The sequence below is a fragment of the Falco biarmicus genome, chromosome 6 (genome assembly GCF_023638135.1).
Source record: "Falco biarmicus isolate bFalBia1 chromosome 6, bFalBia1.pri, whole genome shotgun sequence".
Lineage (NCBI taxonomy): Eukaryota > Metazoa > Chordata > Aves > Falconiformes > Falconidae > Falco > Falco biarmicus.
In genome coordinates, this window is record NC_079293.1 from 90,958,128 (window position 1) to 90,985,776 (window position 27,649).

Below are 27,649 nucleotides of genomic sequence, written 5' to 3' on the forward strand. Positions count from 1 at the left end.
TACAGGCTTGCAATTTTAATTTTTAAAAGGCCCCTACGGTGGGACTAGCTATAGATGGCATCATGCTAATGCAAATGGAAGAGAATTTTTTTTTTTAAAAAAAACAAAACCAAAACCACTTTAAGTAAGTATGAATTCACACCATACACGTGTACATACTTAATTTTCTAAGTTAGCTTTGTTTGAACTATAAATCAAGTCCATACTACTAAAAATTTGGTATGTGCAACATTAACCTGATTAAAGCATTTATAAATACAAGCTTTTTAGTATTGCAACATACTTCACTACTTAACATACTGAAAAACAAGTTCTACATTTAAAATTCTTATGTAATAGTTCTATCTGCCAATTAAGACTACAAATGGAAAAATACTTGCTAATCTTTAACATTATTGAAAATGCAAATATATTTCATTTTTGGAAGAAAACAATCTTGTTTATACTACTGGTGCTTCTTTAGACATTTGGAGATACTACACTAACAAAATACAAACTTTGTAGTAAGCTTACAACATGTACTTCTCAGAGGCAAAAAGAAAAAATCTGTTTTGTATTTATGAAGGAACAACCATTTATTATAAAACAAGATAAAAGATATTAGAATTAAGTTGAAACAAGGCAACATTAGAACAACCACTTTAGAGCTTTGTGAACGAAGTGTAGTTTTAAACTTGCAAATCAATGTGAATGTAGCTCTTAACATGCTGTCCTCTTCTCTATAAATGGGATGAAGTAGAGAAGCAAAGCTTCAAGGTGTAAGGGTTGGAGCCATCTGTCAGGAGACAACACAGAACATACTCAGGGCTTTCACTGAGCACAGCTCTCCTGTTATCAAGATCACTTTTCATAATCCGACAAGTTTACCAGTTGTGTTGATGTAAGGCTCTGCCCCCCGCGCCCACTGCCACCAGTTGCCCACAGACACCGCCCAGCCTCCCAGCGGGCCTTACCGAGAGCCTGCCAGCATCTCCCAGACACAAAAACAGAGTGTTTTCTGGTTGCAAAGGAATGTAGATTTGGAATTGCAAATGCTGTGCTATAAAGATTTTACCATTATTGCTGCCCCTCTTCCTAGCTGAACTATTTATAATAGTAGTATTTAACAGGCAACTTCGAGATATTTACAGAAGTCAGGACTGAGAATGTGGCATTTCTGCCAGGGACCAAGCGGCACTGGGCAGGTTTGACACGTGTCTGGCAGAGCGGCAGGATGCCCAGCTTGCCCTTCAGGGCTCTCCCGAAGGCAGAGCACCCCCGGGCTGTAAGGGCGGCCAGGAGCCAGGGCGGGCAGCACACAGCGCTCCCGGCAATGGGGGACCTGTCCTGGCCAGCCAGCCTCCCACAGGCTGATTGCAGCAACTCAACCAGCAGTCCTCGGTCTAAAATGCTGCCTTTTCCTCTGAGCACCAGATTGATTATGCATTAGGGTCTGCCTTTTCCATGCTGAAAGGCATCTGCTGTTACCACCTCTCCAAACTGAGATGAATCTGAAATCATGAACAGTCTGTTATCAACACCACCCTAAAAAATAGTCAGGCCCTGAAGTGATCTCAGCCCATCACTGAGAAGGGGGGTGGGGGGTGGGGGGTGGGGGTGGCTGTGGGGGTGTGGGCATGTGTCTTGTGTGCAGGAAAGATTTAAACTGTTAACACTTGACAGGGAGACAAATTCGTAAAAGTTTGGAGACAGTAGTTTAAAATAATATTAGACACTGGACTGGACTCAAAGTTATGTCTGTGAACACCTGGAAAAATTCCATTGAATCCAGTAAACAATCTTAATAGTCCAGTGCAGATCTGGCCTATTGCGTACTTGTTTAGCAAGGGAACTCCCCCTCCGTTCTTACTGGTCTGGAGCTAAATTCAGCTTGGTCTCATCCTTTCTGATTTGAAAGAGAACCCACTACAGTTAATTTAGAGAAGTAAGCTGGGTACCTTAGAGAATCTTCTGCCCAAAGATACTGTATATTTCTCTGCATTTATTGTGAAAGATTTAAAAATCTTCTGTAAGACATTACCCATTAGGTTTGCTTTTGATGACAGTGTATTTTAATGCTTTTCCTGCCTTGCCTTCTTTTCCTCCCAAATCAATTTTTGGTTTTTTCCATCCTTCCGTAACTTCCAAGTTGCAGAGCATATTTTGAGTTCTATAGGTTGACTCAAAAACTAGAGTGCCGTTTAGATAGAAACTAACAGAACGTAAACTAGAGGTTAAATACTGTAATATATAGTATTTGTATCTTGTAATATACTTAGTACAGTATGTGTGTGTATATACACTGGGTTTTTTATATCTATATCTATAAAATAAGGACAATGCAGTTTTTAGCTGCAAAGCCTCACCTTTTACAAAGGCAGTATCAACATGTAAGAAAACGAGAACAAAATTATAGCCGTAAGATCAGTAAAACTGACTTACTTGGGACTCTTATCTGGTAGTGATTAAGTACAGTGAGAGCTTCCACTGCATCTGTCTTACATTCCCATTCCAACAGACCAGACAGTGTTTTGGCAGAAGCTGTCAAAATGAGAAAAAAAAAGGGAAGGAGGAGATTAGTAATGTCTCCTGACAGTGTATGCTCTTACCAAAACTGGAATACAAGTAAATCCCCAAACAGGTCAAAGTTTACTTACGTTTTGGATCAAACACTTTGTACTTAATAAAGCTGAGAACTTCGTGATCCTCACATAACTGTCACAAAAATAAAGAGGTAAAACTCCAGTAAAAATGCGTGTAAAAACATTTGCAAAAGTTCCAAGTTTATGGAAGAGACACAAAAAGGAAAATACTGACTCTTTACTAGAGCTTCCAAGAATTTATGGCCAATTATTATTTTTAAAATATGTTTAGATTGGTAACTCTTTAGAATACCATTCTATAGTACGCAAAACAAGGCTCCTGTGTATCTGTGCTGTCCCATGATAAATACGATTTTATAGGCAAAAAAATTGTTAGAGTACTGATATCACTACCTCAAGTAAAAACAAGTTCTTGTTGATATTTACACTTCAATACACTAGCTCTGAAGTCCTACATGCAAGCACACCACTCATGAACCAGTTAACTTTCAAACAAAACTTTAAAAACAAAACCAAAAACCGCAACAAAACTTTTATTGAACTGCAGAAGAACTCACAGAACTGTCATCAGTTTTACCACTGCCTCCACTTGAGAGGAGTTGTTTTGAGCTTCCAGAGTTCATTTAGGACTTAGCTGTGCAGACTGTTCCAGGTGCACACTTCGCTCCATTTCAAAATATCCCAGCAGTCATTAGAGTAACCATCTCAGGGACTCAGTAAATCTTTTGTGAATTGTCACCCTAACTTTCCCTGTATTTGGATTTGTGTGTCTTTTCCCCTTCCTCCACAAAAAAACGTTATGTTCCTCAACTAGATGTCCAAGATCTTGTTCCTCATGTAATAAATAAATAAATAACAATGCTAGAACTGTGAAAATATAGCAGCTTCTATCTAGAGAGGCTACAAACCCATTTTATAAACCAGTTCTCCTCCAGTCACTATGCTGAAACTATCCCAGTTGTTTCTTTTTAAAAGTAGCACAGTGTAAAGCTAGGACAGAGCCCCAAAGCCCTCTACACCACAGTCATTTCAACTGCCTACCTTTACAAAGGTTTCTTCAGTTACACACAGGGGAACATTATAATAATGCAGCACACAAGAGGGTGGTTGGATGATGTTCTTCGATGCTTGGCCAGCACTGGTGAAGCGATTATTCTTACTCATTGCAAAATCCTTGTAACTACTTGTGCCATCCTCCAGTTCAAATATCTGGCTTGGAACTACTGAATGCTGCTTGGAAACACTGGGATTTAAGGATATATACACACATATGTATATATTTAGAGTTTCTTAAATAATTAAGACTTGTATACTTTGTACACGGATCATTGATCTAACCAGCACAGAGCTGAATTTCTTTACAATTTGAATTAGAAGAACAAGATGGGTTGGGTTTGACACCTTCCTTAAAAAAAATAATGTAGAAAGGATGGATAAGATATGTTAGGGAAAACAGTTTATTAACAGCCAATCCAAGTAACACCCATATGCTTTATTAATATAGATAAGTTAATACTAAATAAAATAATTAATAGCTAAAAATAAAAGTTGCAAATTGGAAATCATAACTCCAACAATGTTAAAGGAATAATGGAATATTGTCTGTTCACAACCTCACCCCATCTGCCCACTAGCAGACTATTAATATAATAAAACTTATTTACCAGACATTAAGTCTCTTTCCAAATAACTTGACATTGTTCAGATGTGTGACAGCTCTTTCCACAGCATACTCATCACCCATTTCAACCAGTGCTGTGCCTGGAATGGTCTTCATAAATTTCACCTAAGATAGATTTGGGAAAAAATGGCATTTGCAACAAACAGTTTTATACATTATACTTATACTGAGTTTTATACATTATTAGGAAATATTTTTAGAACATCTCACCCAGGGTTTTTCCAAAACAATTAAAATTATCATAGTAGTTTCCAAGTTTTTAATAAGTTATGCCTTACCTTCTCAATGTTTCCATACAAGCAGAACAAGTTGAAGACCCTTGAACAGTTCATCTTTAGCTGATGCAACCCACTAACCATGACAACCGACCCAGAAGGATTTCCACCATGCATGTAAGAGGAGGATGCCTGGGGCAACGGATAAGCAACAAGTTCTGGAGTGTCCCGAGATCCCATTCGGTACCGGCTTGGCAAGGGCAACAAAGGACCGTGTGACCCTAAGGAGACAAAAGGCCATGTTTTCATATTGTTTGAAACAAGTTTCACTACTTAGTCGTGCACTGAAGCCCACATACGTAATGCATACTTAAAGGAGGGGGGAAACATCATTACAGTAGTTTCCATTAATTCTTTTTCCAGTTAAGAAAACAAAAAACCCAAACCACCCTCTTCTATTCCCTTTAATGTTCCAAGTCTCTTCTTACATTACCAGACAAGAAGGAAGGAGCTGGTTTTTTACATACAAGTAATAAAAGGTATTTCAGTTATTATAAAAAAGTGCCTTCCCTGAACCATACAAAATATTTGAACATAAACTTGTCAGAAGTAGTATTTAAAATAAACCTTCAGGAATATTGCCATGTCTACTTACAAAGCTATATGTCACCAAGAAAGAATTTTACAAAGCAGGGAAAACAAACCAAAAGAAGTGAACTTTTAGCCAGAGATCAGGAGAGGAGAGGACATGGCTCTTTTTCCAGAGACAAGAGATTAAGTCCAAAGGCTACCCTTCTACAAACAGCTCATTTGGAGGAAACAGGAATACTTAAACCCCTGCATTAATTGAAACAAAGCTATCCTATTTTCTACTACAGGTGAAGTGACAATTTTCACTGATATAAGCAATTATTATTTTTTTTAAATAAAGAGACATTACTCGTATGCAATACTTCCGTTTACAGAAAATATCAGACAAAGGAGAGGATACCTGTTCTTCTGATACAAAAGTAATGTGAAGTTCACATAAGCCAAGTGTAAAAGAAACCTTTTGTCCTTTTTTCCCCAGCAAAAAGCAGTAATGAGAGGGAGACAGTAGTATAGGAGGGAACAGCCACATTACTTAATGTAGAAGGTTGTATCAGAAGAATGAAAAAAGAACATCAGCGAATACAAGGTAGAACTTGGAAATTCTGGAGATTTGAAGAGCCTTTGGAAAGAGTATGTAGAAGGTCAACCTACATCGTAAAATACCATAAATATCTTTGCAAAGAAAGTGGCAAGACAAATCACATTGCATCTGACAGTTAAGAGAGTCAATAACTAGAAAAGTCACATCTAACTGGGAACATTCGTTTCTCAACACTGAGGTCTTGGTCTAACGCACAAAAGTGACAGCAGGTTGTCATTTACAGATAGCACTGGTAACAACTGCAGCACTTTATTGCACTAATTCCAAAACATCATTCTTACACAGTTGCATAGCTATACCTTTTCAGAATTAGCTAAATCAGAATAAATGCAAAGCCCACAATTCACAGCGCGCATGCCAGAATATCAAAGAGCTCTGTGCTGCACCAAACCGTTGATCAAGCTGTGTTGCCATTTTCTATAAGAAAACTGCTTTCCCAGTACAGATGTCATTTTCCATCCACTGCTAGAGTGATGGCAAATGAAAGGAAACATTCATCCAAGGAATAAATTTGTACAGCTGGATGCTCTCCATGAAAGGAAGAGGTATGGCAATAAATGCACATAGAACTCAGTGAATCGCTACCGTTTTCAGAATGTGGACTGACAGCACCGCACGCACAGGACAAAAGTGAACTATTCATGCTGTAGGGGTCCACAGTTAAGCATTGACTGAATATTTAGAATTCCACATAACATGTAAAGAATTCGTAACCATCTGTCATCTGTGTTACTTACCATAACCATCATGTCTAAATGATGATGGGTGCTCTCCCAAAATAGCTTGCCTCTGGCGGCCCTTCCCTCTGTCTAACATGTGGGAAGGGAAAGAAAACAGTTTAGTATGCACAACTATGCACTTGATTTCTCCAGTTAAGACACAAATCTTCTACTTAAGAAGCGAAAAAGTTAATTTGAGTCCTTGTTAATTTTATAAACTATTTCTCATTCATTATATGTATAAAACCACAAGCTGCAGCCCTGGGACACCAAAATTAAAAGACTGCCATTGTATAACAAATTGCACTTAAGCTGATTGGGGGCAGCGGCCAATGTGGAGATTCAGACGTTTAAAGTTTATGGAAATACCCAATAGTTTTCCTAAACAGACACCACACATTAGTATAGATAACACCATACAGCAGGATTTACCTATGTGTCTCTTAAAACAAATTTGAAATGCAGTACTTTTGAAAGACAGTACCTGAATCACAATATTAGCTTCAACAGCAACACATTTTCAAAGTGGGCTTCTTTCAAGAAGTTTCAGCATAAGCCAACAACAACCTGTATTACATGGTTTCATAATCAGTAAACAGAGAGCATTACAAATGTGTACATATATATTTACAGAACACCTACTGATTTATGGGCGTGCTGAAAGGATTGTACATTATTGCATTATCAGCAGCACACAACAGTTTAATTGAAGAAAAACATCACTGAATAATGCACGTAAACAACAGTCAATCCTTTAAGAAAACCCAGTTCTCTAGGATATAAAGTTAAGCAAGGGGTCTACATTACTGGAGGCAAGCTGTGCATCACAGCCAAAGATGTATTTTTCTAACCAAATCCATGCTGGATGATAAAGAAAATTAACTTCCAGATTTCTTTGTTGTAAGCCACAACTGATTTCTCACAATTAAAAAAGCCACATTTAAAAGATGGGGCAAGACTTCTATCAGTTTACAACAGTTCCCAGGAAATTCAGGTATGAATGCTGAAAATGGCGATTCCAGCCCAATGCAGCTGGAGGTATTTGCCCTGAAAAACAGGGAATTACTTGCATTAAACAACACAACAGTGGGAGATGAAAACACATGGGCCCTTTCTGCTCAGGACTTTGAGGACAGGTTCCAAGTCAGCTATTTACTTTGGCAATAAAGCCTGAAGACAGAACAGTGCTGAATGCCTTCAAATACATAGAAGAAAGATTACTTTTGTTCAGTTTTGTTTTTCCATTTCCTTTTCAGGGTAACAGCTCTGGTTCTTGGCTCTAGAAAGCAAATGAGCAGTCATATCAAGTATTTTGCACATTTAAACTGTATGCAGTAATCACCTTTCAGTAAAATCAAGCTTGTAATTCCAGATTGTGGAATACTTAAATCCTTTGAAACTGCACACAGTAACATAGTAAAGAACCATATTCTTCAAATAAGGAGTTTTAGGAGAACAGTTTGATAAATACTTCCTCCTCCTGACGGCGTAGTCCACTGCTCTCTCCTTGCCCCATACTTGTTCCTTCCTTAAACAAAGTCCCTTGATTGCGCCAGCACAAACACTTGCACAAACAGGCACTGAAGCATGACAACTGATCTGTGTTTAAAATAATTCTGAAAGGAAATATTATTTATAATACAGTTTAAGTTTGGGGGTTGTTGTTTTTTGATTTTGTTTTTAAATCGGGTCCTTGAGCCACCGTGTATGAAATGCTCCGAACTACAGTTTGAACCTTCTAGTTAAAAGCAAGAATAATACTAATAGTCAGGTGGGTTTTTTCTGTTCAGTCTAATGCAGTAGACACTTGTTAGGAAGTTTATTTAAGTGGAGAAATACTATGGAGAAGTCTGCAATTTGTTACCATTAAGAACTAACAAACAGTTCTTTAGAAACAAAAATAAGGCCTTAGCAAAATGCATTTCCTTCCTAAGACCTGAGGCAGGGGAGGCGTGTGAAATTCTGAAAGGACGTGTTAGCAAGCCCCCCCTCAGAATGAAATTCCTCTGGGCTAAGATCTTCTTTGCTGCAGTCAGGTCCCTGCAGTCACACATTAAGTTCAAAAGCCAAACAATGCTGCTACAAGAGTAAATTGATGCACAAATAATTAAAAAAAAACCAAAAATTCTGGATTACTTTATGGGCAAAACTGCTCTAGATGCCTGCTTTCTCAAGTACATTTCAGTGTTCATTCAATAATATATATTCCTGTTTTCTAGATAGATGAATGTGGGCCACAGTAAATGAAAAATCATGCTATATACAATATAGCATGATATATATAATGTAAGACTAATTATTTTCCTCTTGGGTGTAATAGAGTGATGTATAGAAAAAATAAGAGACAGGCTGTCAAAAGTAACAAAAGGAAAGCAAGAGAGTAGATTGAGAGTTCTTGAGAAAAAGCAACTCATACCTATCCTAGGTTTTTCATTTTCCACTGTTTTCTGCAGCTTAGGCAACATTTAGCTCTATCAGCCGTATCTATCTGCAGACCAATAACATAATGTAACTAGATGCACAATGTTACAAGTCAGCCTCCAAATACCGTAATGATGAAAACACACAAGGGTCGAGTTAATCTTTCAGATTTTTCAAATTCAAACCTTCACATTTTTTTCTTGCCCATGAGTTTCTTCAAAATCCTTTTTTAACTCAGGAATTTGAGGGGAAAAAAATTGAATCCTGATATAGTCATAATCTACAAGCTGCAACCAATACTGTAGCTCCCTTGTTAACTTTTTACAAGAACTTCATTTTGAAAATTCAAGCCCTAAGTTTTTAGTTGTACAACAGTTTCACAAGCCCAGCGTCTCTGCAGAATTACTTTGAAAGTGCGTATCACTTGAGACGGCCAAAGCCCTGGTTCTCATATAGCCTCTGAGAAGCAGATACTCTATCTTGGACACATTGTCTTCACTCTTCTAACTTTACATTGCACACATGATTGTACATAAGTTACTGAACACTGCACTCAATAATTACAGATATTTATTTTTTTAAAAAATAAACACTTTACAGGAGTTAGGCTACACAGCAGTTTGTCTTTACATATATAGTCATAGTTTCTATTGACATGAGTTAAGCTCTGGTAATTTTTACAGCTGAGTACTTAAGAGACAGTATGCCTGTACCCATTATGGATATCCCTATTTTAATACTTAAATAACTGAGGGGGCCTATCCGATATTGCACTGCTCAGTTCCAACTATCTACAGATAAGGATTAAACTTCCCTACTACTAGACAATACACTGTTAAGACTGAATGCAACTCTCACATACAGCAAGTAATAAAAAGATTACAACGTTAATGATATCAACAAGAGAGGTTCTTAATTTTGGAGGTTCTCTGTTTTTCAGTTGTAATTTTAAGGGAAATAAGACCAGCATACATACAAACTTGAACAGAATGGGTACAGTCTATCATGTTATTCATCCCATACAAATCTGAAGTACTGAAAAGTGTCCTCCTTTAAAAACTTGTGGTGGTGGTGCATGCAGTATGCAGACAAGGTGAATTGCAAGTCTGAGTTTTTTCAGAGGGTTTTTTTTTGTTTGTTTGTTTGGTTTTTTGCTGATGCCGATGTGGTGCATGATGAAGTGTAGAGTCAGCCTGCTGAAGTCCTCTATCCTTCTTAATGCCTCGTCCAACATAGGGGAAAAGAGTCCTTTCGAAGGAGAAGCAGTGTGCAAGTTTGTAGTTTGTAAGGAATAGTCTGTACCAGGTTTCCTCTCCTCCAAAGAGAGAGAGCTGCTTGGAGAAATGCAAGTCCTTGAGAACTGCGAAGGTGCTTGCAGGTGTGGGCTCCTTGTTGCACTAAGTGGCTCACGCACACGGCAGTAGGGGGCACTAGGGCTCGGGGTTAATGTCCTGGCTGGTGAGCACAGCCTTCAGCAGCACTGCCTTGCTTTGGAATGACTACTGCGATACAGCCTGACCACGTATAAAGGATTGTCATTAGTACAGTCAAACATCTACAGCAATAATGTATGAAAACCTACCTCGTCGGCCCAGATACGGTTTAGTGTAGTCCCAACTATCGTTGTCGTTTCTAATGACATTAAGTCGAGTTGGCTGTTCAAATAAAGTAAAAGTGAAAAAGGTTACATCTTGACTATACCTATTTTTCCAGCAAAATGAAAAGAGAAGGTCCAAGCATTACCCTTGCATATTCAATTTTCAGTGTGCAGCATCCTGCATAGATATCTGCTCCATTGAGCGCAGCCTTCGCCTTCTGGGCACAAAACACCGACTCAAACATACACACCACGTTAAGGATTTTTTCCCCCAGGTGTCTCATTCATGTCCCTTTCTCCTGATACGTCTTTATTTCCATAGCCTGCAGATATTTCACTATTATATACCCTACAACAACTCTATACAGACTTAAATATAAAACTGTCAACACATATGTACGGGTTCGACTTATGTCAAGCATCTGTTTTTGAGATGTAGCACATGATGAGACCATTCATAAATTCGTAAACCCTACAGTGCGGACTCTATAGACTCAAACTTTGTTTATGCTCTGATGTTACATCATTTGGAAGGAAGGGGATGTTCTGGTGGATTTGGTAAGTCTCATCAGAGGACACAGAAAATTCCCAGCAAGCCTAGAGAATATTTGAAAGGAAGGTCTGAAAGGGAAGTCCAAGCTGCATGACTTGTGAAGGGATCACAGCTCAGGGGCAGGAAGATGTGACTGAAGACAACGCAGCCCTTCTCACAGCATTAGCTAGAGGCTTGTGGGTAGAGAGAACATGAACTCAGTAGCTGCTCTACAGCAAGAAGAACTAAAAAAGAATATGCTCTTTTAAGCTTGCTAGCCAAATAAAACCACAGAATTAAGAGATACTTTGAATGAACAAAATCATCTTGCATCAAGAAATACAAGAAGAAGATTGCTTTAAATCCACCGCTCAAGGCTGATGTATGTACCAGGCTCCAACATACAGGTTTTTTCATATCCTCTACACAAGCCAAAGCTTGGTTCTATGACTAGGAGAAAAACATACTTGAGCCTCAGCGCACAGCGATCCATGTTCTCATACATACTCAACAGCAAACGGTGTCAAAAAGCCTGAACCTTGCAGTAGGCCAGACATTTTGCACCACTCTTTGATATAATGTTATATCAAATGTTATATAAAAATATTCAATATAATGAAAAATGATATTTTGGAAGAAGTCTGTATCAATAGCATATCCCTTGTGTTTTACCGCATTCCTGTAGCCCAACTTCTTCAAAGGTGATGTGGGTTCATTATGGAATTTAAGAATGAGAAAAGTTAAGCTTCCCAGACCTCCAAGAAGTTGTTTGACACTGGCTAGAACTGTGGGAGCACATCTGCAATCAGCATTGAAATTGGAGTAAATTTTTTAACTTTTCAGACAAGGTTTGCCTTGAAGCTCACTTCTTCCCCCTCCCCCCAAACTGTTTACCTACACTGTTGCATTACTTTGCTCGCACATTTGTGAGTTTTCTTTCAGTTGCTGGTTGGTTTTGTTTTTAATAGAAGGAATGTTGTAGAATTTAATTCAAAGGACAGAACTATGGTAGTTTCAGTCTATGCAGGATCCTCACCACAGCTTCCCTAATCTTTCCTGTGATGCAGAAGAACCCCCAACCATAAAAGTCATCTGATCCAGACAACAGCATTTACACAACTTGACACATTATCGTAGTAAGTTAAACTACTGTCTGTTAGGACACAGTTTAAGTCTTTTAATAGATAAGCAGCAATTAGTTTGCTTTTATGGAAGTTAGGGTAATTCTTTTTGCCTGGCAAATCACCAATGCAACCACCGGTTAATTCCTATGTTACAGAAGAGACCCACTAACAAAGCCTGCAACATCAGTAGCATCTGAAATCATAAAATAATTTCTGAGATTTCGGTACAATTTTGTCTGGATAACAGCTCAGAAACAGATGGTAAGCAGTCTCTATGAAGAGGGTTATCAGAATTTTACAAACTAAGGCATAATCATAGCAGACTTTGGACTTTGCAAACTGCAGTAACGCATTAAGAACTCTACAAACTTTCATCCTATGTACAACTTAATGCTGCAAGGGAGTTTCCTCAACACGTGATAAACAGGTCAAGGAGGCCTAAGTTGGTCTCATGCTTTGTTAAAAGTCACAACAGCAAGATAAGCAGGATATATTCAAACCATCTTAAAAGACCAAAGAAGTCAAATTGCACCTCTGCAATCCCTTACCCACTTCTTGAGTAAAAACACACACAGAAGCCATGAAGCTTTTGTGTATAATGTGTTGTCAAACCTATGACATATTACATGTCTGCAATTACTAGCCTTAGGGCTACCTATAAACATGGTTATCAAGACTATTGTTGACAGTGTCATTCTCCTATAAAGATGAAATTTCTCAGTGCTATTTTGTCTTTTAGAGATATAGAAATTAGGATGCCTTAAATAGAAATTAAAAAATAATTTGGTCTCAAAATTACACAGTATTTTTCTGACATTCTCATGTTAAATTCTATCTGCAGTCAAGAGCCTACGGGGGGGCAGGGGAATCACACTCAAAAAGGATATTCAACCATAGCTTGTATTCCATTTCTCTTGAATATAACAATGCGCTGAACTTTTCCAACAGGGTTGCACACAGTATACAAGACATCCTAAGGAAGAAGAAAAAAAAATTTTAGTCAGATGTGACATTTCAAACACTTTAGGTTGACAAAACATTTTCTTGCATTGACATTTAAATGCCAGAGAGCAAAGAAAAAGCATGTTAATTTTTCAATTATCATTTTCCCTATACAATTTATATACTCATGATTAGCATTTTAATGGATTAACATAGTACAGGCACTCAAATCTGAAAAAAACCAGGAAAAACCTACTATAAGAAGTACTCATGCAAACATTAGCTCAACACAGTTGAAGATATGTGTTAAAAGCCCATAGTTGCATCGATGTCTCAGACTATGCTCCCTGTCAAACATGCACTCAGTAGTTTTACCAAGGCAAAGACAGACAAAGTGACCCAGTAGTTACAGCACATTGGATTTCATAAGGCTCTAGCAGCTGAGGGTTTTTTTTTTTATCATTGATGGTCATTTTCAGAAGAGTAACTGCGGGTAGCCCATGATGTAAGCTTAGGTAGCTTATCAAATGTATTTCAACCGTATTCACCTGAATTAAAGGCACTGCAAGTGGTTGCTGTGCTTCTTCAGTTAAGGCAGAGAAAACTTCTGACAGGAAACACTCCGTTCATACAAACTCACTGTTAACACTCTGCTTTCACCAGCATTTGTCTATATTACTAGGAACAAATAAAATTCAAGACCATCTTCAGTGCTGCAGGGGAACCAAACAGTAAGGAGAAAAGCTCTCCTTACTGCACATCAGGCCAGGCTTAGGTGCTAGGAGGACCTCAAACAACACTTGATTACACCTAACAATCCAGACATTATGGTACCAGAAACTAGTCTCCAGCGTGAATCTGTCCAAGAACAGCAAGTTTATTTTAGAGTGATTACACACCCATACTCAGAATTCCCAGGACTTGGGCTTGAGAACCTGAACAAACAGGAACCATGATTTCTTGAAACAATTCACCTGTTAGATCATGTTCAAACAGCTGAAAGCACCTAAGTGTTACCAGTCAGTCAGTCTCACAGCTAAACTTAGCAGGCACAGGCACTGACTTCTCAGTGAAACACTCTACCACGATCTATTTTTCCCTTCCTTTCTTTATATCTAAACCAAATAATTCCAAAATGCTCATTCCAAGATCTTTGTATACATCCTCAGGTTTACTTGGGGGATGAGAGAGAAGGGGGAAAGGAACTAGGTATAGTATTTATTATTGTGTTCTGCAGAATAGTGGAGCAACTGGAAGGCAAAGTGGTCAGGGTGCATGCTGGAATTCTCAGAAATAAACCAAACACACCCCCATATACTCACCTATCCCCTGCCAACAAGAAACTAGAAAAAGAGGATGTCTTATTGCTGGCGTCAGATGCAGCGGTGTAACATCTGGCTTATATAAAGTACTGTAAGGTTTAATATATGGGCATATTACCACTAAAAAACACAAACAAAAAAAACCCACAACAAACCAAAAACATTGTTCATCCTCAGGCGCCTTGCTCCAGACACTCCAGTGAGTGCTCTGCATAGCTACATGAAGCAAGCACAGGAGACTGTCAATCTTAAGATTTCCAGAAGATGGACAGACATTTTTAGAAATTATTCAAGTAGCCTGAACCCCTAAAAAATAAGATTTATGAGATCATTTACTGGTGTATTTTCTATGCACGCTCAATAGCACAAGCAGCTGCCTTCCATCTCCTCTTGTTGGGGAGGAGTCCTGAAAACTTTCCAGCCAGGTGACATTAATTTTCAGGCATATTATTTTCTTTTACAATTTGTCTTTCAAAAGATTCCCTCACAGCCACTTAATTAAAAAGTAGTCTTTCAAAATGTAAGCTCTACTCAAAATGCCATCAGTGTCATTAGCCAGCAGGCAGACACACAGAGCTGAATTTATTAAATTTGTTTTTTATTTAAAGTCAGCTACCACATCAATCAAGTGATTCACAAGATACGGTAACATGGGATATGTTAAATAAAAAAATTAACACTAACACTATATATATACTAGGATGTCATAAAAAAGGAGGTGCAACAATCTAACCTCAGAGGCAGTTGGCAGTGAAGTTTATAACATGTCAGTTGCCAAGGCAAACCACCCCTTCCTTGTGCATGTACGGAAGGTTTAGAAGGTAAGTGAGAACCAAGAGACACCAGCAGAGCTGTAACTGAACAGGCAGTAAGGACTGCAGCAGCAGGGGTCACTTTGAAAAGCTCTGTTTCAACAGACAAATATGTTTGTTCTTACAGACAAATCCCTGATGAAGTTCTGCCCACAGATGAGGAAACTGGAAAACAGAACTTCGAACGCCTGCATACGACACATTAGGCAAAACTTTTTCAAAACACCAAACATCCCCCCCCCCATCACAAATGGGTGGGAAGTAATTAGGCATTAAATGCAGTTAACTTGCCCTTCTTGCCCTTCACTGCCACACCCCTCTAAAAAGAAAATAAGCAGGTCACAATTGTAATGGAGGAAATAAGCTGTAGCAAAATTTTAAAATAATTTGGCTTCTTCTACAAGATGGCCTTGAGCAGGCCAATTTCTCTGCAACAACTGTAGCTTGTTTTGAAAGAAAAGCTCTTAAGAATTATAGAACAGTCTATTGCAGTTATTCAGACAGACCTGTCACTTAATCTCGTTGCAATTTTTCATCTATTTTGTTTAACTGTAGTTCAAATTTAAGGAGACAAAAAGTGTTGAAGAGAGAGAGCTGGTGTTGGGTCTTGTGTGTTTTTTGGGGAGGTTTTTTGGTGGTGTCTTGTGGTGTGTTGTGGGTGTTTTTGTTTTTTTAATAAGGCAGACTTTTAAGTTAACTGTTTCTTTAACCCATTGGCCAAGTGCAAAATTTTTATTTTTCTCATCACATTCCTAGCTGTTACAGGTTCAACTCTCTTTCCAGTTGCCATAACTCTACTGGTCTACATTATCTCCAATGAGCTCTGATGCTTGCAAGTAATTTTCACAATCTGTTTGCTTCTACTGCTCATTAGTATATGCCTGACAAACAGTTGGGGGCAGCGGGAGGAATAAGGGGAGGGTGGTGGGGTGGTGTTTGTTTTCACAAAGCAAGCTACTGTGCTAGAGGCTTCATCCTCAGAATTTCCATGGAACTCTCCTAGCCCAGAATGATGCTTCTGCTACCAGTTTCCTCAAGCATCTACACTCAGCTGCTTATACAAGCCAAATTTAAAATGAATGAATGAAACAGTTCCAAAATTTGTATTACAGTCACATGCAAAGAATAGTTTAACTTAGTGGGTTTTCTCACACAGCTCAAAGCAAGTCTATTTTTAAACACTGATGAAAAAGCAACTCATACCTTGCCATGCTTTTCTATAAAGGAAACTGACAGGAGAAAGAAAATTCATCATCCACTAATGAATCAACAGGCAAAAACCTATTGGTATTCACAATACAGTGAAGCAACAAGCATGACATGGAACTGACTGCTTTAAGTAATTTCAGGAATACTAAGTTTCAATTAATTTGTTAACATAATATACGGCACATTAAACAAAAGTTGACAATTGCATTAAATTATGTGGTTCCACACAACACAAACACTGACTGATCCATATTTCCCTAAGAACAAGTAACTTATGCTTGTATCGCAGTAATCTAAGTTTGCTTAAAGCAGACTTTTAAATTTTTTTTCTGAAATATTTCCGTGCAATTCAACATGTATTATAAAGCCTCTGTAAAAATATAAGCATTCAATGCATGAGAAAACATGCATTCTTAAATACTAGCAAAAAACAACTGTATCATTTAAAAAACATGCACATGTGCCATAAATAGATCGCAATAAATTAGTATGCAACTATATGTATAGTATAACTTGAAATACTGAAAAGTAAAAGGTATTGGCCCAAATAAAAGTGAGGAAGATTCCATCAAACTAGAGCTGATCATCAACAGATGAATTTTTCAACTTCCCACAAAGGAAATACTTAAGAATGAAGGACTGCAATAAAATAACCCCTCCTACTGGAAAAGTTACTTGCTATTTAAACATACACCACTCGAAGCCTAAAAGCTAAATGACATTCCTGATGTAGTGGCAACACATTTGGACATATTACAGAAGCATGTAGCAGTTTAAACATTTCAAAATCCTGACCATTGAAGTCTTAAAATGTATTGGAAAATATCTGCACGACAAGACTGACTGATCTCGGAAAACGTTTTTTCCCAGAACATGCATGTTACTTATGTGAAGATGGTGTAAAGCTTTGGTAGGTGAATTTAATTCCTGACTCAAATTAACAGTGTACAATGTATTTCCAATGTGCACTATTTGTTAATGTAACAGATTGTTGCTACCTGCCTTCTTTTATTTTATTAAAAGATGAAAAAAAGAAAAAGAAAACAGAAGAAACAGAAGAAACATACCACTGTAATTGGGTAGAGAGGATTCTGAATTGACAACAGGAGAACTTTATTTCCACCAGATGGGTCATCAGTGTTCCCTGGCCGAGTAATCCTCTTACTTGTTGAATAGTTGAAAAAGGCTTGCTGTCCAGCAATGTATACAGGTTCATCTGCTGCAAATGTTACACATTTCTTCGCACTTTCTACATTTTCAAACTCCACCAGAGCCTGGCGCTTAAATGGCATCATCATGACATAGCTGGTGAGAGAAACATTACAGTAAAGTTTTCCTACATGCTTACTCAAAACTACTCCAAAGTCCCAAACTGTCACGTATGATACCTTTTTTCTAAACTGTTGCTAGCAACAGCATAAAAGGCAGGTCTCCCTGCTCACGCTTCCCACACCTGGACAGTGCATTTCTAAAGCATTTGCACAAAACACAGAAATGCAGATGTAAGATAAATAACTATTAAGCTGTTGTTTTCCTGAAAAAGTTCAATGGATAAAACCATTCAACCAACAATCGATTATTCACGAACTTACTAGAACTACAATTAATATTAAAAAAATTAAAGCCATTTATGAGGTATTTAAAATACTATTTTTGACACAAAACTACTTTAGAGGAAATAAACAGAAGTATTCTAGTTAACCAAATTCAGATACAGACAAACTCCAGAAGCTTTGTCAGCTGATTTAAGTTTTCAAAAAGTAAAGCTCTCAGGCTAAAATGTACCTATTTGTACTCCTGAACAAACCTGTGCTCACTTCATTTTTTTTTTTTAAGATACTGGTACAAGTATAATTCTATTATTTGACTATTAAGGCAGTGAAAAATATTGTACTATTTACAACACCCTATTTGACTTCAATACATACATTTACTTGAAAAGAAATGCAAATTTCCAAAAAGAAGCCCTCAAAACTCAGAATAGCTGGTGCTACCCATTTGCCTTTACTATTTTGTTCACAGATGAAAAGTCTTTATGACATAAAACCTCTGAAGGGGCTTTCTCTCAATAACCATCTCATTCTGAAGGTCTTACCATATCACAAGCACTCCTCCCAGATGAAATGATAGGGAAAAGCATCGCCTGCTCTGCGGCCCATCATTTTTGGTATATTCACTTGTATTGACACAACGACCCTTGTGCTGTTCCACAATGCAGTTTAGCTACAGCTCACATTAAGGCCAGGAGCAGCGGTGCTGCTGAAGGCTGACAGCAGACACCAGGGCGTGCAGACAGCGTGAGCCCACTCCACCAGACTTCCCACGTGCCAACAGAGCACAGCCAGAAAACCTTCATGCTTCACTATTAACTAAGTTCAGGATTTCAAATGGCTATCATAATATATTTAAAGAGGTCCAAGAGACTGTTAAATAACGCTCCTAACTCGTCCAGAGATGTGACTCTATACTGCTTGACATACCATATGGTTCCGAACTTTTCAAGAGCTTCCACAAGATCTGCTTCCACAACTGATTCACACAGCCCTCGAACATGGACGACAGGAGAAACAGAGACTTTGTGATGACTTCCCCCGGCATCCTAGCAACAAAATGACATTTTAAAATTCAACACAGAACAACGAATACTGCTATCATTAACTAAAATTAAATATCTGGCAGACACTACACTGGGTCCAGAAGTACCCATCTAAATGTACAATCCAAGCATGGTTTAAATAATTTAACTTTTCTTTCCAAACAGATTGCCAAGTTCAGTTGCCGAAATCTACTTGAAATAAAAAGCTTTGCAGATTTCATTAATGTGTTTGCACAATCAAGATTTTTCCAATACAAAAAGAGCCTACTTAACACTTGGCTGAATTGCAAGAGGTCTTCCACCCTATTTGTTAAAAGCATAAAAAAATAATAAATACTTGGACATGCACAATAGCTAAAATATTTCCATCACTCTTCCTGTTTATTTATGCCAATATTTGTTTGAGGCAGGCTGGGGGGATAAAAAAAGCAAGAACAAACAAGGGCCATCAGTAAACTGAATGAAAATTGATTATTTTTCTAATGTACAAAGAGCTGTGCCCCACAATGCAAGAAAACGCCAGCTCCATACTATACTTGAAATAAATCCAACCTCCCTTCTAATTCTGAACACTCTTCACACGTTTTCAAAAACTCACAAGTTCTGTACCTATGGGCACACTCTCTCTTTTCACCCCGACGGTGGCTATCATTAACAGATTGAGCCGTTGTACATTAGCACACACAGTTCCCACTACGCGCAATTTCCAGAGCTATCGCTATGACTTCAGTGTCAGTTCTGTGTTACTGAAGAATTCAGGTTGGAATCAGCTCATTTTTCCATGCAAAGCCTGAAGAGGGATGAAATTTATCTTATATATTCTAAGACATGGTGGTTAAAAAAAAAAAAAAAAGATATTATGTAAGCCAATAATGAGAGATAAAGAAAGATTAGAGATAATAAAGGGCACACTAAATATAACTACCAGCACCCAAATTTCATACAGTGTAACAGCAGTGTAAAGTTGCTGTATTCAAATTTAGCAACTACATCAATGTGTTTGATCTAACAGATCAAGTCTTGTTGGATTTTCACTTTTTCACAAGGAGTAGTATAGCATCTTCTGGAACTAGAGAGAGATTCTCATTCATAGCACAAAGAAGCATTCAGCTCCAGTAATTAAGTAACCACAGTGATTGCTAGTAACGGCTACACACATTCCTCTCTTCCCTATCTGTCTGAACTACAGATTAAAGGAAAAACATTCCAGATAAACACACAGAAGACTAAATTTGTTGGTAATTCCTGTGTTCCATACACAGCTTTCCCAAAACAATTATGTATTTTCTCTTTAAATTGAGAATTTGACCACTCCACTTGAACCAAAAGGCAGCACTTCAGACTTTGTCAGATGTCAGAACAATCTGGTGTGTAATTTTTTTAAGCTTAGCTTACATTCTATTCACTTGCAGTATGAAAGCATTTTAAGTAGCAACGCATTTCTTTGAGTGAGAGCTGTGACAATCATGGGAAAACACCACTACTGATATCTGTGTAAGATATTATATATCCTGATTAATTAGCTGAGGTCTACAGCAGTAGCAGTGATCAAAGCAGTCATAAAGGGTCAATACTTTGAACTGCAAATCTTAGGCACCTGCAGAAGGAACAGAACTACATGGAGGCTTTTCTTTTCAGCTTCTATGTTCTTTACCCGCATACACGTTTCAAAGCTGTAAGAGTACCTAAGGAAACCTTCAAAAGAAAACTAACAATAAATACCAGCTTTTTCTGCAAAGTCTATTACTCTAAGGTGTTAAGATAGCAGGCACCTTTATTTTCAGTCTACAGAACAATCAGAAGTTATTAAATCAACTATTCATCGCCCTGCATACTTGTTACTTGTTAAGATCCTAGTTAATGCTAGAGGCACGCATTTTCTTTTGTTTCCTTTTCTTTAACACATTCAAGAAAACTCACCAAAAAATACTTCTGTTTAATCAGATGGCAAATATAAGCGATGATTTTCCTCTGTGAAGCAAAGATTCACTACAAAGAGCTACCTTACTTAATTAGCACCCCCATACATCAAGTCAAGCTTTCCAGAGTGGATCATAACAGAATGATGCATCTCTCTCCCTCCCCTGCCCAGTCTTCTGTTAGTTTCAGTTCATGTTTCTTTATCACAGATATCCATTTGTATTTTTCTTTATTAACACTGAATTTACGCTTGCCTACTAAAGATACAAATCTTTCTAACAGTTAAAACTCTCTCAAAAATTAAGACTTTTATACTTGCATCTTTAAATCCATTATATAAATTACACACACATATACAGGTGTCTGCACTTCTGCAACTGGAATCATTCCATCAGCAAATACAAATTTTGCTTTCTTTTGTAGTAAAAGCAACATTTGGCTTTCCAAGCCAAATTTCCTTCTCCCATAACACCAAATACATCCCTTAGTAGAGTGTAGTATAGTAGGAGATTTAGCAAGAATCAAAAATTGTAGCACTGCTGCTATTGTAGTAACTTCCGCAAAAGCTCAGGAGGCATGGAATAAAAAAATAAAATAAAAAAAAACCAAACCAAAACCCACAGAACAGTGAAATCTCAGTCACTTGCCATGAAATTAAGGATTTACCTACACAGCATTTCAGAAACTAATTTATACAGATAAAACCACTGAATTTATAAATGGCAAAATCAGAGGGCCTCTGCTTTACTCAAAAGAGCTTCCAAGTAGCAGCAGTAAACAGCAGCACAAGAATCGAGTGCAAGTCAGTCCTGAGCCAGGAAGCCGCAAACTAACATTCACAGAGCATATTGGTGAAAGACATGAACATGTGCCACAGGCATATGTTTGAGTGCAAGAAAGTCTTCACAAAGAGCAGACGTACGTATTATTGTCAAACAAGTTTTGCAGCTACCATTCAGGAATCCAGAATGATACCTGATTTCCTTTAAAAGAAGGAGAAATAAAGTCACATGAAAAACCGAACGTGTAAGCATAAAGTATCTCCACAGCTAAGGTCCAAATGTACATTCGACTCATCCAACTGCTGCCATCATTTCTTCCTGGAGATGAGAAATGCAGGATTTTTAACCAAGATCTCATGGCCACTGTATCCTGAAAACTACACGTGCTGTAGCTGTCACACAGACAAAGGTTTCACCAAAGCATCTGCTCACATACAGATTAACCACCACCAGTATTTCTCTGCTTACAAAGGAGCCTTCCAGTAACTCCAGCTCCCACAATGGCAAAAAAGCCCCATGCAAAACTCTAACACTTATACTCCACCAAAGCCAGAAGAACCGTTGCTCTTCTGATGTTACTGCTGTACCCATTAATATAGATGGCTTAAGGGTTTCTGAAAGCTCAGTAACAATTTCTTGAAGAATCATTAGCTGGACAGAAAGCGCAATTATTAAATAGATAATGGAAACAGACTTCCTTTCTAAGTGCTCAAGACCAGGAACAGGAACAGAAAAAGTTTCCCTCAAGAAAGAAGCAAGGAAGATAAAAACACTTAACGTTGAAACCAAGCTTCTGTAGAAAGCCAAGGCATGAAGGGAAGTGCTGACATAACCAAGCAGATGAAGCACAAACAAGTTACTTCGCATACGTAAGACTGCAACAGAAGCAGCTTCAAAGCATGGCCATAGCACTTTAACACCTGTTCTTTGGTGACCCTACATGGTTCTAGACAATTTTTTAAATAAGACACTGGTTTCTTGCTAACAAATTACGATTTGCCATTCCAAAAGGGAAGGAAGTCATCATGGGCTCTAGGATGATGTCTCTCTTGCTCACCAATTCCAGATTAGAGAATTTTTTACCACCTGTTTCCACATAAATGCATCCTTTATCCTCTTTCCAGATACTTTCCAGTCAGCACGTTCACCTTAGTTCTGTTAGTCTGTACTGCCTTTTTTGGGCCATCTGCTCCTTTACTCTTCCTCTGCTTACCTCCACCATCTCTCTTTTTCTCCTTACTACAAAAGGATTGCACTCCTCCTTCGTATTATCTCCATCAGGTACCTAAACGTACTGTTATTTTATTTCTCACCATTCAGATTATCTTATTCACTCTCAACTTTTTCCTCTCGCTGCATCCCTCTTAAATGCTCTGAAATTGCTCTTATAAACACGACAGAACTGGGCAGCGGGGAGAAGCGCTGAAAGGTTGCTTATTAGGTATGTAATTAGGTAAGCACCAAAAACCTTATTAATGCCTAACTATGGACTGATCTGCATCCAGCTGCCTTGCAGCATGTCAAGGGTAGCTAAAATTACCACACTATAAAGACAAGGTCAAGGTACACAACACATTCCCCTAATAATCTCAGCTCTGCCCACTCGGGATGGTCTGATGAGAAATGGCTTTCATAAGCAGATATGCAGCATTTTGTGTACACTCTTCCACCACCAGCTGTACGACACGACGGTGGCATTACTTAAAGCTGTTTGCCCTGTTGTACATCATCCCTGCTGACCACACCAGCCTGACTCGAGCAGATCTGTCTCTTCCCTACAAAGATACAGGAGACACCCCCCCTCTCTGCCACCTGGAATTCCTGTAGCTTTGCAGTGGCAACATAATTCCAGTACACAGTGAAGTAAGACAGTGTCCTAGAACAACCAAGCAAACAAAGCAAAGGTTCCATGGCAGTAGAAGTACCAGTTCTGCATATCCTGGATATTTTTTTTTTTTTGGTGTTGGCTGGTTGGCTTGTTTTGGGGGTTGGGAGGAGGCTAGGCAGGAGAAGGGGGTTAATCACACCCCATAATCCCGAAGGCTACCTAGCAATTTAGTTTTGTTTCAGATGTGGAGTTTGGTGTATCATTTCTTTTGTTTAATGCATTCCTCTTCCTAGCACTCTCTACCACTGTGTCCTTTCAATGACTACAACTGCCACAAGACAGAATACCTGCACTCTGGCTCCTTCTGCTAATTCTGAATCTGCCCCGAGGTGGCCAGGCCATTGGACTAGATGATCACTGTAGATCCCTTCCAGCTGAAATATTCTATTCTATTTTCCATTCTGGTCAAAACAATCTGAATATCCCTTTAAAAACAACAAACTACACCCCAAAACAAAACCCCACACAATACGCAGCATCATCAGGAGATTCAACAGTTACTTATTTTAATAGAGGACAAAGAAGAAGATTAACACTACTTCATAACCAATTTCTAGGATGTACTTCATTTAAGGAATGGATATATGAACAAATTGCTGCAAAATAGGTCAAGAGCTGAACTCCCTGCCAGCGAGCTACCATTACCGAAAACGCCTGTGATAGACACAAAGCAACTGAGTTGCAAAGTGAGCCGCTTTCCATTTACCGCAAAGCAAGAACGCTGCATGCAGGACATCACAGCAGAGTAGCTGAGAAGCTGCAAGTTCACTTCCCTATCTTACCTTGTGGTAGCTTGTAGCCACATTTGTGAGTATTTAATTGCCATATCTCATGTCCCCAACTGTAAGAATATGGATAATAGATCTTCCTTACTTCACAGAAACATTTGAGAATAGCTATGTCAGACAGTGAGGCAAGTGGATGCTACAGAAAATACAGGCTGTCTAAATACAACATTAATCAATGAAACTGAAATTTAAGGAAGAGGGGACAAAGCTGAAAGGCCCTCCAAACGCCCTCAAACGCAGCTCTTAATCCACATTCTCCCAGTGTCCTTGAGCCCCTGTTACACTGTGATGACTCTGACTCCTCTGCCAAGGCTTCACCACCACCCAACATTGCCTCTGTAAATGTCATTCTTCCAAATCATACTCTCATCAACAGAATACTTCTGCAAGACCACTTCCTACTCCTCCCATGGTCAACATTCTGCTCTGTTCCAGGCTCTCCATGCTCCTCAGCCTTCAGATGAGCCATGAGGAGGGTACACCTCTGGGCTATGAGAAGCATCCACATGAGTGGGAAACACAGGAAAAAGAACAGCAAAATACATTTTGGTTTTCTCTATCATAGAGATGGAGCATACAGACTTCTAGGCACCTACTCGGGGGGTGGGACTACACCCCAAAACCTACAACCATGAAGAGTTTGTTCAACCCAACAAAACAATCCCAGAGGAACAGGAAAGTGGCACAATAATAAACAGAGACCAGCAGGCAGACTCCACCAGCCCACTAGCAGGGGTCCTACCACAAACCTGCTTTTGTGCAAAGACAGCATATAATCCATATGAACGTACAGTTCACCATATTCTAGGACACGTTAAAAAAAAGTGAGGCTAACTGACTCCTACCACTCTTTTTACCCCAGTCATCCATTTTCCCATTCCTCCTTCTAACTCCCCATTCTATTCAGTTCCTCGTACTCCATCTTCACTAATTCCTTTTTCTGCTCTTCTCTGAGCAACACAGGATACTGACACTTCTTCCTTCCTCTCAGCCAACCTTCATCTTATACGTCTTTGCCCTGAATGACATACAACTTTTATAAGCTAAGAACATTTCCCTGGAGAGAAATGAAAAACACATGTCACAGAATAAATAAGTTTCCTGCACAAATTTTTAATCTATTAGAGGAAAAAAAAACCAACCTAAAATTCACATTAACTCTAATGAACAGATGCTGGCATTTTGCTATTAAAAGCCCCACATAAAAAAGCTCTCAGTCATTCATTTTTCATATATCTACTTGACATTATAGCTTATCCTTAAGAAACTAGTTTGATCTTTTATTAACGAGGCAATTCTGCCTCTCCAACAGTGGACTTGTGCATGCAGCTTTGCCAATAAATCACTGTGTGGCCACGTACCTCCTTGAGGCACACTGCAACTGACACAACAACCTACCTAAAAATCCTCATGTTCTTCGTTTGCTACACATTTTCAGTTTCTTTACTCATGAGACTCAGCACATACCATTCTTGAAATCCCAAATGTAAAGTTACAAACATACCCCATGCTCCCATTACCTGAAGGGGCAGGGCAGTGTCCCCTGCACATTAACTGGGATAAATTGAGATATCGAGTTCAAGATGAAGATAATCTGAGCCAGAACCCAGAATGGAAGGGGGGCGGGGGGAATAGAACAAAAGTAAGAACTACCTGATTTCATAAAATACTTCAGAAAAGGGGAAAGGCAAGAGCAGTATCTTGTTCCTACTTGCAACACTGCATCCTGTCCAGCCCTCCGGCATGACAAAATCCCAAGATAACTTAAGCAAGCACATGAACTTCACTCAGAACTGGTCTTTAAGACAAACACGTTGCTAAGCCTCGACTGCGAGAGAGACGGTGCTCTGTCGCAATAAACTACAGAATTCAAACCGTTCTCTTCAGAGCTGTATCTTTGTTGCAGTTTACCGAGGAACCTTTGCACTGATGTAGCAGGTATCCCATCGTTGAGAGGTGCAGCCGTTGGAGAGACGGTAACAGCAAAGGCTCTCACTAACTCACCCCAGCGATAAGCGGGTCCGTTCTAACAAATCACAACACAGAAGCACTCTAAATGTCAAGGTCTGCCATTAAATCAGTGTCTTCTTGATCGTGCTTTCACCGGTCAGAAACAGAGAGCCATCAAGAAGAAACATGGCTACGATCTGCCAGACAATTAAGTTAGCTAAGACATAACGCCGTGGGCACAAGAGTACCATTAGCCCAAATTCACGGGTCAGGAACTACACTCGGGTGGGAATCCACTAAGCCGAAAACGCGAGCGGCAAAACCCGCAGCGAGGCGGCGTAGCACGGGGGGGGGGGGGGGGGAAGGCCGAAAGCAGACACGCCGCCCGCCAGACACAAAGATGGCACAGGAGGACGGGAGCAGCCCCCGGCCGCCTCTCTACAGCCCCCCCGGCAACCGGGCAGGCCCGCAGCCCGCGGCGGCACAGCCCGAGAGGCAGCGAGCTGCCCACGGCCCGCCCGCCGCCCTGCAGCCGCCCGGGCCCCGCCGCGGCGGGAACCGCCGGCCCGAGCACCCGCCCGGCCCCTCCCGCCCCCCGCCCGCGGCGGCGACGCGCCCCCCGCCGGAAGCGCCTCCGTGCCCGGGGAGCGGCCCCGGGAAGGCCGCTTGGCCGGCGCTGCCCTGTCGCCCCCCGCGGGAAGCCCGCCGCCGGGAGAGCGCCCCCCACCCCCGGGCAGAGCGGCGGGGGGCGGCCCGCAGGCCCCCCCGCCCCGGCAGCCGCCGCGGCCCTCACCCCGCCCGAGAAGCCCCCTCCGCGCGGCGGGGGCGGCTTGTCCCGCCGGCTCTCGCTCTCCTCCGCGCCGCTGTACTCGATCTCGCCTTCCTCCGCAGCGGCGCTGGGCTTCAGCCGCTTGGCCTGGCTCTCGTAGGCGCCGTCCTCCTCCTCCTCCTCCTCCTCCTCGTACCGCTCTCCAGACGACGGCGACGACATAGCCGCGAGAGAGAGGGAGGGGACGGGACGACCGGGCTGCGCGGCGGGAGGCGAGACGACAGCGGGGACGCGATCGGGGTGGGAGCCCAGCGGCGGCGGCGAGCCCCAAAGATGCTGTGCGCTCCGTCCCCCCGCACACACCCCTCCCCGCGCCGGCAGCGGGTCACGCCTCCCCGCCGGCTGCCGACGCCGCGATTGGCTCCGAGCCGGGGAGGGGGCGGAGACGCCGAGGCGATAGGCCAGCGGGCCTGCCCATCGGACACTGTCGGCACGTCGACTGGCCGGCCCGCGTGCCCGTCACCGCGCCAGGAGACCGCACCGCCCCCTCCTTCCCCGCCCTCGCGCTTTGATGCCCGGGAGGGGGCGGTGCGGCGGCCTGAGGGCCC

At 40.3% G+C, this 27,649-nt stretch overlaps 1 protein-coding gene across 1 annotated transcript; it reads right to left on the minus strand.

Moving 5' to 3' along the window:
* On the minus strand, nucleotides 1-27,407 carry HNRNPLL (heterogeneous nuclear ribonucleoprotein L like). Its single transcript, XM_056343105.1, has 13 exons — nucleotides 27,066-27,407; nucleotides 18,829-18,947; nucleotides 17,416-17,653; nucleotides 12,951-13,036; nucleotides 10,554-10,650; nucleotides 10,393-10,465; nucleotides 6,408-6,479; nucleotides 4,542-4,759; nucleotides 4,247-4,368; nucleotides 3,624-3,825; nucleotides 2,637-2,694; nucleotides 2,422-2,520; nucleotides 1-775 (listed from the first exon to the last, which is right to left on the minus strand). The coding sequence occupies exons 1-13, from the start codon at nucleotides 27,261-27,263 to the stop codon at nucleotides 720-722; spliced, it is 1,638 nt and encodes a 545-aa protein (XP_056199080.1). The 5' UTR covers nucleotides 27,264-27,407; the 3' UTR covers nucleotides 1-719.
* Nucleotides 27,408-27,649: the final 242 nt, after the last annotated feature.

Coding starts and splice junctions, on each gene's coding strand:
- HNRNPLL (XM_056343105.1), bottom strand. CDS start 27,263: ATGTCGTCGCCGTCGTCTGGAGAGCGGTACGAGGAGGAGGAGGAGGAG. Junction 4,760..6,407: donor ATTTAGACATGATGGTTATG/GTAAGTAACACA, acceptor TTGTCTCCTTAG/GGTCACACGGTCCTTTGTTG. Junction 4,369..4,541: donor TGTATGGAAACATTGAGAAG/GTAAGGCATAAC, acceptor AATCTATCTTAG/GTGAAATTTATGAAGACCAT.